General features: G+C 32.7%; 1 protein-coding gene across 1 annotated transcript; it reads right to left on the bottom strand.

The window, feature by feature from the left end:
* Window positions 1–7,016: 7,016 nt before the first annotated feature.
* Window positions 7,017–8,983, bottom strand: LOC132623914 (zingipain-2-like). Its single transcript, XM_060338724.1, has 2 exons — window positions 8,434–8,983; window positions 7,017–7,750 (listed from the first exon to the last, which is right to left on the bottom strand). Exons 1-2 carry the CDS (start codon window positions 8,879–8,881, stop codon window positions 7,170–7,172), a joined length of 1,029 nt encoding a protein of 342 aa, XP_060194707.1. The 5' UTR covers window positions 8,882–8,983; the 3' UTR covers window positions 7,017–7,169.
* Window positions 8,984–13,122: the final 4,139 nt, after the last annotated feature.

Genomic DNA, 13,122 nt, shown 5'->3' with positions numbered 1-13,122 from the left:
TCTTGTTCGAAGCTTGCTGAATATGAGTTTAGCAGCAGCCTATCCCATTACCAAGCTCAACAGTAAAACCAATTACATGACACAAACCGTGATAACATGTACTGTAATGTGGCCTTATTTTGAAATGCTTGTATGGATGAGAAATTTTTAATTATTTTTCATTTTCTTTTTTCACAACTTGGAGGCCAAGTTTGGCCCCTATAAAAGGAAAGCATTTGTCTGCATTTGAAGACACACCAAAACAATTCAAGAGCTTTGCATCTCTTAGTTTTGTCTTCTTCTTCCTCCCTTTTTTTATTTATAGTATTATTGTAAGAGAGTTATGTGTTGGGAAACACTTGTGTAAACCCTTCTTTAGAGTGATCTTGTGAGGTTATTCTCTTGGGATACTTTTGAGGTAATTAGAGTATTTACTCTAATTTTGTACTCTCTATTGTACTCTTGTTGATATAATGAAATTCCTCTTCTCCGCTTGTGGACGTAGATCACACTGATCGATCCACGTTAAATATGTGCCTCAATTATTTTTTTTACTTGTTGTTGTTATCAACTAACTATTGTCTTTGTTATTGTCATTATAATATTGTTTGGCTAAATTTCTCATTACTCGGGTTGCCGATCCTAACAAATTGGTATCAGAGCCGGATCTAACCAGGTAAATTTCAGTAGCAAAAAATGACTGTAACAAAAACTTTTGTTGAGAAATTTGACCGAGGTGCAAACTTCGGGATGTGGCCATCGAAGATGGAAGCTATCCTAATTCAGGACAGCTAATTCACAGAAATATACCAAATACTGCCGATATTTCTTCGATTACACACGCTCTTTTTCTTGGCACGCTGTAAGTTAGCTGTGACAATAGAGGAATGAACGCGGTACAGGAAGATATGCCAAAAAAATAAGATAAAACAGAGAAAACGTTAGAGTTTTACGGGAAACTTTGAGAAATACATGAAATTTCAAATGCGTTAAAACGCCAAAAACCAAGAATGAAGAGAACAAACTTAATGAAAAAATAGAATAAGAAAAGACAGAAATAGGAATGAGGAATCAATGTGTACGGTAACCAGTCTGGATGCATATTCATTGACATCGAAAAATATATAAAACCCATTAACAAATAACCAAAAACCCGATAAAATTTAACCAAATCAATCAATAGCAGATAAAAGAAACTAAAGTAGAGATGAGAGATGATGAACATGACAGAAAAGAGGAAAGAGAAACAAAGTGGAGGGTTTTGATAAAAGTGAACAGGCTATTTTTAAGAAGAGGACACGTAAGCAGCTAAATCAAATCTCAGTTTTTTTCATAGACACGTACATATAAGTATTGTCTAAAGTCAAAATTGCCCCAAGACAAAGTTGAAATGATGCTAAAGCACCCATGTCGACGATCCTGGCTCTTTTAACCCACGTTTCTATACGGTAGAAATTTTTTTTAGGTGGGGCCACTCTTTTAATATAGTAAAAAAAATTAAAAAAAATTTAAGGTGGATCCACTCTTCTATAATAGTAAAAAAACTAAAAAAAAAAAAGTCAATCCACACTTCTAATATAGGAGAAAAAAAATAAAAAAATTAAGATGGGGTTCACGTGAATAAGTAGTAGACAATTGCAAAAAAAAAGACATTTAAATAATGATAATAAGTTCAGAAAATGGTAAAGGTACGCTTAGAAAAAATTTAAAGAAGAGAAATTCAGGAAAAAAGAAATCACGATTTAAATGGAACACAAAAATCGCTAAAGAAGTCATAAAACCAAAAGATGTAAAACCTATACCTTTGATATAAGTTTAGATGCATACGTCTCACACAAATAATGAGGAATAACATTAAGAAGACGAAATATAAACGGTCTTCTATAATAGTAAATTAAAAAAAAATAAGGTGGGGCTCACTCTTCTATAATAGTAGAAAAAAAATAAAAAAAAAATAAGATGGGGCCCACTCTTCTATAATAGTAGAGATTAAAAAAAATAAGGTGGGATCCACGTGAAGAAGTAGGAGACAATTGCAACAACAAAATAAAATAAAATAAAATAAAATAAAATAAAATAAAATAGGACATTTAAATAATGATAATAAGTTCAGAAAATGGTAAGGTACACTTAGAGAAAATTTAAAGAAGAGAAATTCAGAAAAAAAAAATAACGATTTAAATTGAACAAAAAAACCGCTAAAGAAGTCATAAAATCAAAAGATTTAAAACTTATACCTTTGAGTATAAGTTTAGATACATACGTCTCACACAAATAATGAGGAATAACATCAAGAAGATAAAATATAAACGGTCAAGAAACGTATGCACATATTTTCTTAAAATGATGAAGTTGGTCTATACTTAAAAAATTTAAGACTAGAGCATATGCTGACACATGATTGCGCTTTTCAGTGTTGTTGAGTAGAAAGAGATGATGACATGAAACTCGGTAGGAGAAGGTATATTTCAAATCTTTTAATTGGAGAACCAAACCAGAAAAGTCATATATGGGAGAAGCGGACTAAGTAAAATAATTTATTGATATTTTCAATTAATTGAATTATAATACTTTCTATAATAAAAATTCCATAATTATCTATCTATATATAATAAGAGAGGCAAAACGTTGTGAGAATGCCAAGTGTAATCACCTTATGATGTCAAGTGTCAAAAAATATTTTAAAATACAAATATGAAAAAAAAAATTAACTACCTATTCAGGAAAGAAGGATACGATTTCTTTTCTATTTTTTAGGAACATAAGGCTTGATTTAAGGGATGTGTTCATTATCGGTTATAAGTTACATAATCAAAAAATAAATATCAATTATAGAAAATTTTCCATAAATTTTTTAAAGAAAATCAATATATTAATTGTTCAAATGTTTAGAATTAGTAAATCTTAAATTCTCACCAAATTAATTAAAGAGATGAAATAGTATTTATAATTTCAATATAGATATTGAATATCAATTAGAGAACTTACAGAAAATGAAACAATTTTATGCTATTCAAAACGAAGGCGTTGGAGTTGCAAAGTGGTTAGAATTTCACTTTGCATTAAATTTGTATAAACTGTAAATCTTATCAAAGTTCTTGTATCTATCTAAACTAATTTAGAAAATAAAATAAATAAATACTAAAAAATAATCTGAGAACTTTGAAGGGTAAAAGAATGCAAACGCCGGATAATGAAAAAAGGATCACGTTTTTTTACTCCTTTTTTGTAGCAATTACTCCTCCTTTATAGCCACTACAAGATCAGTTTTTATCTCCTACAGTGGTTAAAAATTAAAACTAGCAATCCACAATTAATTTTTTAAACTACTCCCACTTCCCTCATTCCCCCTCCTCATAATCAATTTTTTAAACTTCTCCTATCTTCATTCTTGCAGCATTGAAAATATTCTCTTTATATGAAATAACAAATTCGAATGCATCTCTTAGCACAAAAAAAATTATTATTCATGGTTTATTTCTCCACCACTTTCTACTTCTTCAAGATTTTTCTTCCAAATCATGTACACATATAGACTAAATTGAGTTTGAATTGAAAGATATAATTATTTGCTTCTTTTCTAGTTTGATTACATAAATCTTCTAAGAAATTAATCTTAATTTCTGATATTTTTGCAGATCATTTATGGCAGGAGTAATTTGTATTTGGATGGCTTTTGTTGTTGTAGTTGGAACTTGTGGTATGCCTTGCCCTCAAATAGATTTCTTCAAGATCTTTTATAATCTTTTTTAATTTCAATATTACACGAATTTTTTATGGTACGATAATTATGGATGCGATCTTCGTTGTGCTTTACCATTTCATTTTATTATGTGTTCAATTATGTATAACAATCACCTTTTACTCTGTGTTATTGGAGAAAAAAGGAGCAGTTTGGAGTAGTAAGAGCAGAAGTTCACTAAACTTGAAAAAAAATTTGATCATAATTGTGGTAGTGGACCCAATACAGCAAACTCCAATTAGAAATAAGCAGTATTAAGTGATTTAAGTTGTTAATTTGTTTGGTAGAATATAAAATATGAATTCTCTCATATATAAACATGCAAGGTTAAAATTAGTATGAAGATTAAATTATTGCTTTAATTATTTGTATACACCCAAAGGGAGAAGAATTAGTAATTTAAGATATACAAAATATTATGGAAGATAGTAATTACCTAATGTTTTCCCAACCTATAATTTTTGGTCAATATTAGTACGCAACGTAATAAGACTAACTAATCTGTTTAGTATTCACTTTATTTAGAGAAAAGGAAAAGGAAAAAAAATAGAAAGTTAAAAAAGATTGAATTTAAAATATTGATAGACAATATTCTAAGTAAAGCTAATATTGTAGATGATCATATATAGCTAATAGTTTGTGTACTAACAATAATAATTTAATATGCCAAACAAATAAGATAGTCATACTTTTTGTGATTAATTTTCTTTATATCCACCGCATATCGCGCGGGTATTAATATTAGTATTACTAAAAGGTACTCTCTCTTTCCTAATTAATGTGACATAGTTTGACTATACACGAAGTTTAAAAAAAAATATCTTTGAAATTTGTATGGATTTAAATCATTTCATTAAAGGTAAAAGAGAAAATTTCATGTTAAATGATTTCTAAATATAAAAGTATATCATTGCTTTTTAGACAGACTAAAAAAGAAGTATGATACTATTATTCGTCTGGTCTTAAAGAAAAGCCTTGGCAGGATCCAATTAATTTATAACCCTTACTTTTTTATTTTAAGAAATTATTGATTACGAATTGGAAAAGCATTCCATGATTGTCCAAATTAATAGCGTGTGAAAGTAAGGTTAACTTTCGTTTAGCGCGTAAAAAAGTTCCAAATCTACCCAGGTCCACAAAGTCTTTGGTCTTTCAATTTTGACTGCAATATTGGCTTTTCACTTGGTCTATTCCACCGTCTTCTCATTCCAATGAGAAAATTTTATGTTCCTCTTTTTCAGCAGTTGATTAATGTGAAACCACTGAGGGTATTTGTACTCAAATGCGAAATACCTGACTATGATATTAACAACCACAAATAAAACATAAATCAATATAAGTTTCACAACTTCAGAAAAGAATTAAATAGACGCAGTTGTGAAATACTTTATTATGATATTAGTTACAAAGGCCCAACTAAAAAGTGTGGTGAGATAGATGAGATCCCTCCACATTTAACCAGATGTCTTAGTTCGAGTTTTGAGATTTGAAAAATTCTGATAGGGAACACCGTTAGATAATTTGTAATATAAGAGGTCTTAAAGTGAATAGACACATCCGTTCGTGAGAGAGCATGACTATTCTGAAAAGTCATCTCTTAAATTCTATAAATATAAGGATACTCTTGAAGTAGCATATAGAAAAATATGCAGGTATATAAACATAGGCTTTGTTGTATCCTGAAGGGAATTGTTTGTATTTTCCCAAATTTATATACGGGCAATATCTTTTTAAGGAAAGTCGATTCTTCCACGCCTCAAAGCCATTTCTTCTTTGATTATATTTATCTATTTTTCTAACAAACACTTTATTCTTAAACAAATCACATGTGACACCAATCTAAATTAATCGAATTCATAAATTCTGAATACTTGATGATTAAAAAAACCGAAAGACGACTATACTCCTTCAAGCTCCTGAAATAAGAAGAATGAACTTGTTTGTTTGAGGAAAAAGTTTCTTGGGTCCTACACTTTGATTTTAACCACGTCCTTTTGAGGGCGATAGGGAAAAAAAGTTAAGAGTTGGATCTGACATGCGATATAGCCTTGAAGAGAGATTATTGCGAACTTGTTAGATTAGTGCAGAACTTGTAAAATATGTATTCATATGATGACTGTTGGGGTGGAATCGTGGACATTGTTTTTTCCTAATAAGAGCTTTTTTCTTTTGGTGTTTTATCTTCTTCCTTTTTCTGGTCACTCGAACAATATAGATGTTTCCTTCTTTGGCGTTAAGAAATCCGAAATGGTTCATATGTGCTTAATTGGTTCAAATGTTTCCGGTTGGGACGCCTCAATGTTCAAAAGATTATAATTGAGCTAATAATTCGCCAATAATAGTCGTACTTTAGGATAACAATGGCGTTGTTCAAAGAAAATTTAGTAGTAACAATACAATTTTGATATTAGTAGTAACAGTGGCGTCCCTAAACACGCCTAACGCCCAACGCATGGGGCTCGCCTAAGAGTTTTTACAAAAATTATGTGTAAAATTGCTCATTTAATATTATTGACCCTCATAATTCTTTATCAAATGAATGATGCTTAATAGTTTTTTTCATCTATAGAAATAAGATGATTGAGAGTAACTCAAATAACAAACTATAGTATTGCACATTTACTATTTGTGAACACTGTGAGGGTGAATATCACTTAACGTTTCTTTTAAAAATACATAGCCGAATTTCACGTCTTTACTTATCATTGGTCTTCACATATTTGTCCTATGTCTCAAAATTATCATAATTAATTATTTTTCTAATTGAAAGTAATTTTATTTTTATTTTTATTTATGAAGAAGTGATGTCTTAATTATAATATGATAAAGTTTATTAATTATTTTCTTTTAGGGATGTAAATCATAGTATGATAGTAGCATGTTTTTAGAAATTGTGATTTCTTTTATTATTTGAAAGTTAAGACGTTAGAGTTGATTGCATCTCATAATAATTTTTAAATCACTGCATTAATTATACTTGTAAAATCATGTTAGAAGTTTTATTTTCTATGAGCTTCTTTAATCATGTTTTAAGTTTTTTAAAAACTATTAATATATTTTTTATAATTTGTGTGTTATTATACTATTTTACTACATTATAAATTAAAAATTGTAAGATTCATGGGGCTTACGCCTCGCCCCGTATTAAGTAAAACGCCCCGCCTCACGCCCACGCCTTTTAAAACACTGGTTAACAGTAGACCCGTTCGTAAAATTCTAAGCTTCTAGCTTCAGCAAAGAAAAATAAATTATATACTAGGTAATTAGTCGATCATAAAACACAAGATTAGACTTTATAATACTAATCAATACGCTTTTTTATAATTCCATAAAATTCCAATACAAAAGATTCATACACTGCATGCATAAAGCTTTTGCATGCACCACAATATTCTTTCAATTCTTAATACAACATAAAGTAGAATATAGAATACTTCCTTAGGGACTATCATATGATTGGATAAGAAGACAACTTATAGATGTCACAATGACCTCCAGGATTCCCAGTATCTCTTATAATTTTCATATATCCATTTTCCCCCCAAGTAGTTCCCCATGAATTCTTCAACAACCAATATTTTTTACCCTCCTCATCAGTTCCATACCCTATTGCCGTAACTGCATGGTTAATTTCGTTCGCACAGCTTCCATGATAAGTTCCTCCTTTGTAAAATTGGAACTCTTGGCTAGCAGCAATCCCAATTGACACTGGTTGTTGCGTGACGGCTTGTAACAATGCTGTTTCACTTGCAGGCACAACTTGATAGCTGCTTATTTTTACTGCTGGTGTTCGCTCTTGGCTCCTGCATGTGTATTGTTGCCCTTCTTCGTATGGATAATCTGATTTAGTTGAAATTCCACCATTTTCTATAATGAAATCAAATGCATTGGTCATATAGCCGCCGTTACAACCATTGTTTCGGGTGGTGCAGTCGACAAGTTCTTGCTCAGATAATTCACTCTTTTGGCCTGTTGCAATTTTGTAGGCTCCTTCTAGTGCTCCAACGGCTGAAAACGCCCAACAACATCCTAACATAGAAAAGTAGCATGCTAATATCAAAATTTATAGAAGAATTGAATAAATGCGAGCTAGGTATGCAGTTGCGAATCTAATATGTAGAGTCAGTGAGTTATGTTTATGCGTTACTTTTATCTCTTTTGCAGACACACACACACATATATATATATATATATATATATAGATCGAGCTAGACGAAGTGATGTCTACAAATCTTGTCTAGTTTAGGAGTGTCAAATTGGCTGGATGAACGAAATTTGAGCCGGTAACCGCTCAAACGATACTTGGGCTGAAATGCACTCGGTCAAGATGGTTAAACAATGAGTCATAATCCAAACCGCAACTCTTACCAAATTTTAAATTCTTAAATTGTTTAGTGATAATCTGCTTAGTTAGCAAATAAAACTAATACAAATAAATTCCTTGTTATGACTATACATAACATATTGAATTAAAAAAAATAAAAGAAAATATTTTGACAAGGTCACCTGAATCAGTCAACTTAAAAGAAATGTCAACTCTTGGATGGTTTGAAATGGGCAGGTCAAAATGAAATAATGGGGATCACTAAGCCGACCTAACCTTGAACAGACCATATTTTCATGAGCTAATTTTGCCACCTCTAACAATATTATAGTCTAAATTCGCCACAGAGGACATAGTGAGTTAATGAAAGTGTTATGTTGTGTCTTACCACATTGACCTTGATTCTTCACTTCAGTAACGGCCCCATGCTTTCTCCAATCCAAGTTAGACGGCATTTCATCATCAGTTAGACCATTAATCTTGAATTCCGTCGACGACATTGGAGAAGGTGAAGGACGTGAAGGCATGTTTAATCCAGTATACTTGGCAAAAAACTCGTCTGAAGTAATATCTGCAAATTCATTAATGCCTAATTTATAAGACAGATTCCCTGCCTTATTCATCGACTCGATGAATTTCATGTTTTCTTTGAATATCATGAGTCGTTTTCCTTTTTCTACTTCGTCCTTGTAAACTCGACCATGACGCGCCATCCATAGCTCGTGTCTCTCAGACACGGATAATGTTGGCTGGCTGCGAGCAATTGCTTTAGAGTTAAACATGCCAACTACAAAGAACAATATTAGAATACTGATCAAATCAACTTTCATACCCATGGTTAAGTAATTAATGTAATGTAGGGAGGAAAATACAAGGTTTGATCAAAAGAATATTGTTGTAAGATTTTTATGTAATAGGCTTGCATTTTTTGCCTTCATTGGCAAGACTTTATATAGAGGCGTAAAGGAGAAATTATTTTCTCATTAATGACTTGTCTGGAGACTCGGACTGAAATTAATCTCCTTTTTGTCAACAACTGGACTCCAAATTCGGTTGTGGAAAAGTAATCTTGATTTATGATTATTTAAATTTATAGATGGAAATTTGAAGTTCAAGTATGTATTGACTTCTGGAATTCACACTGATCTTATGCTTTTCTAGGAAATTTCAATTGAAGTATCAAGAAACTAAGCTAATTACCCAATGTGTACTAAGCAAAAATTGGGTTCCGATAATCTTGGCATAATATAATGGTACAACAGCTCCTAAAATTGGAAAACTTAATGAACTTCTTTACATACATTTCTAAACTTAACTAGTACTCCCTCCGGATAAAAAAAAAAAGTCACTTAGCTATTTGCGCACCCTTTAGAAACTACTCACTCCAAGAAAAAAATATGTAAATTGACTAAACTACCCCTAATTAAATAGGCATTGGGATTTGATCACATAACACTTAATAGGGGCAAATCTAGAAAGACAAGGTTAATTGTTCTTGATTACACTTTTGTTTGACCCAAAAAAAAAAAAGACTACGTGGACACTTTTTTTGATCCAGAGGGAGTATTATCTATCTACAGTTTTGTTTGGTGAAAAAAAATCTATCTATAGTTCCGAATTATTCATATTCTCTAAGGTAAGCCTCACTCGAGCATTATTTGTTGCGTCTCGCACCAAATGAAATTTCTCACAGTAGTTGTATCTTTGTCATTAGGAGTGTTAAATGAGCAGGTTGGGCTGAAATTGAGTCCATCAAAATAGGTTGAGGTGATAAATGGGTTGGGCTAACAATGACCCAAAAGTTACTTGGACTGATATGGGCTAGGTCATGACTCGCCCAACTTTAAAATTGGTTATGTTAGACTGGGCTAAAATTAGCCTAATATGAATTTATCTTGATCCCAACCCATAAAATTTTGGACTGATTAGGCGGGCCATCAACTTTTGGGCCATCCTTGACGCCCCTATTTGTCATTATAGGCAAAATATTATTTATGTCATTGCATTGCATTCTTCCAGCGCCAGTCATTTCGTCCAAGTCAAGTCAATCGAGAAGTCTTCGCCGCTTGCCCTATTAGTCTTCCTCATATTACGCAAGTATAATTACACTCATAATGTTTTAAGATTCTATCAACTCCTTCAAGTGTTATTTGTAATGTTCGTTCGTAAACTATACGCAGATTCCATCCGCCTGTTAAGCCTGCGAAAAATGAGATTATCTTTTAATTTCACCGTTTCTTTTTTTCCAGTATCAAATTAGATAGACGATAATTTTGATTGGTTAGAACTTTAGAACGAGTATTTCATTTTGTGAAGTACGTAGATTGACACCTAATATAAGGATGTCCGTTAGGGAAAAAATAATAAAATGAAAGAGAAGAGAAGGTGACCTGACTATAATTAAACACCAGTATTCAATATTGGTTTCTACACTTCAGTGTCCAAGGTGCCAACAAATTCAACGAAGGCTGGAAACCAGTAACACATATTACATGCTAAAGATTTATACTTTGTTAATTACTCTGACTCCAAGTACTGGCTGCATCAAGATTTGAAGTTAGATTTAAAAATTAAATTTGAGGTGAGTTTTGAGATTTTATCATTTTGGTGTGTTCTTGCTTTTTTTTTTTCTCCGTGGAAGAAGATGAAGTTAGAACTTGATGATGATGATAGGCGGGTCGGGCGGGGCGGGTCAACAAAAAAATGGGTAATTTTTTTTTAAATTGGGTAATTTGAGAGGATTTGGGAATTTCTATCCAAACAGGGGTACATCAACATTGTCCTTGAATATTTTGAACCTCTTTGCCTTCTCTAAACCATCTTTGTACACACGTCCAAAGTGAGCCATCCAGTGCTCGTGTTTCTGGACCATCGAGGCTTCGTTCAGGTCACGGGATGTGGCTTGAGAAGCCCACATTCCTAACACTAGTAGAGCCAAAAAAGCAAGCTTCCAATTGATTGTCGAAGTCATTTTTCACTACTTGAATTTTTCTGTTGATTCTAAAATATGTCCCTGTGTTGTGGATGAAATGTTTAGGATAAGTATGGAATTTATCGTACTAACATTGTGGTTTCTGTTAAATTAAATTAAATTTAACATTTTCACTTAATGATTTAGCTCCCTGGAAAGCCCGGCAAGTTATGTATAATTGCCATCATGCACGCTGCTTTGATGTCCTCAGACCTCAAATAGTAATATATTGCGATAAACCTTTCTTTTGTACTTTCTGATAAGTTATCTGTCCATAATTTTGGAATTATTGGCACTAAACAAGCTTCTTCATTAGCCCCTGGCAAAGTTTTCAATTATAGCGAAATAAAAGTACTTGATCAGTTGATCACTCTGCTGTCCTGTGTTACAAATCACAATTACTTCTCTGTTGTCCTCAAATGTGAGAGAAAAAGTAACCCACCAAAAAAGACGGAGAAATAGAGAAACTATCACAGCATGTTGCCGCTTAAGCAGCGATAAAGAAAACATTTTCCTGTATGGCATATGACATCTTTGTTGTATTATAAGATTATGTTATTTTATTGAATAAACAATGAAGAAGTATGGAGCTAGTTTTATTATGGAACTTTTTTTATCACAACTTTCTGGGAAGTGCAACGAGATATGGTAAGTGCCAAAATGTCAAATTGGTGAGCTGATCATAGACAGTGCATGTATTATTCTCCAACTCAACCTAATAGTGACACTTAGTGTTTTTTTTTTTTTTTAAATCAAAGAAATAGTAACACTTAGTTACTCCATAGTCTTCTCCACAATGTCTTAGGAAGGTTAGCTATATAAACTTGGTTTAGCCATCAAAACTGTTACACCCCGGAAAAATTTTGAGTTACCGAAAACTGTAGACGGCTTAGTATGGACCAAAGGGCCATTACAGCGCGAACGCGCTGAACGAAAATTTGATAATCAAGTATGGAATGAAGGTTGTGTTATAAGAAGTTAATAATAACATATATATGACATTTGGAGACCATATGGTGTAAATTAGTTTATATATTATTTGACGAAAAGCCCTCGTTGCTGCAAGCTAAGTGGGGCCCACATGTCGGAGTTTTGTGAAAGACGTGAGAAGGGACACGTGAATAGTATATGGAAAGTTGAGTAGGTCCTAAGAAGGACCCATAAGCTAAAAATGAGTGTAGACCCTCCAAAAGGACGATTTAAGAAAACATGTTTGGGTGATCCGACTTGGAGGGGCAAAAACGGCATTATAAGTTTGGAATTTGGGAAAACCCCAGAAATAAAAGTTGTAGATAATTGAATTAGATTTCCAACCATAGGTCGTGGGCCCTCATACGATATCGAGATCAAGAGTTATGACCGTTTTACTGAACGAACATCCAGTCAGAAAATTTAACCCTGCGCGAACGCGCACAAAGGGGACGCGAACGCGCAGAAGGAGTTTATATTACCCTACGCGATCGCGCCAGAAGGCAGCGCGAACGCGATGAGCATTTTTCCAGAAATTTCTGGCAGCTTCTAAACGTCATAAAAAGGGGGAAACCCCCCTCATTTTCAGATCAACACACACAAAAAACACCCCAAAAACTCTCCAAAAATCTGGAGAGTTCTCCCCAACTCTCCACCAAATTTTGCCCAAATCAGGTATAAAATTCCAAATTTCAGTCCGGGTAGCGTATAATTATTGGTGCAGAATCGTATAACAGTGTGTGGTGGCCTAAATTTAGCATGGAAAAGTGGAGATTAAGCAATATTAAAGGGAGAAAGGTATGAATCTCTTTCTAATTGTGCTAATACCGGTTTATTTACGAAGAATACGCGATTAAATAATTGTATACTGAGTTAATTAGTTATGAAAGTTGGAAAACAGCGTGTGGGCTGTTTTATGAGATATTTTGGAGTTGAAAACATTATAATTGATGTTGGTATTGTTGTTGTTGTTGTTGGCTGCTGAATTAAAAATTTGGCTAGGCATATAAACAGGGGAGATGCTGCCCGATTTTCGGCAGAATATAAAATAGTATAATTTGAATTATGGTACAAGTGTAAGATGAAAAGGCTAACATTAGTGTGAATTATCTTAAATGTAGACTTACAAGCTCGGAC

This window comes from Lycium barbarum, chromosome 12 (genome assembly GCF_019175385.1).
Source record: "Lycium barbarum isolate Lr01 chromosome 12, ASM1917538v2, whole genome shotgun sequence".
NCBI classification, from domain to species: domain Eukaryota; kingdom Viridiplantae; phylum Streptophyta; class Magnoliopsida; order Solanales; family Solanaceae; genus Lycium; species Lycium barbarum.
Note: the sequence above shows the minus strand (reverse complement) of the source record. Positions and strands in the feature narration are given on the sequence as shown.

Bases quoted from the DNA above. Each gene is read 5' to 3' on its own strand.
- LOC132623914 (XM_060338724.1), bottom strand. From the start codon at position 8,881: ATGGGTATGAAAGTTGATTTGATCAGTATTCTAATATTGTTCTTTGTA. The intron at 7,751-8,433 runs GTAAGACACAAC...TTTCTATGTTAG, and splicing joins GAAGAATCAAGGTCAATGTG to GATGTTGTTGGGCGTTTTCA.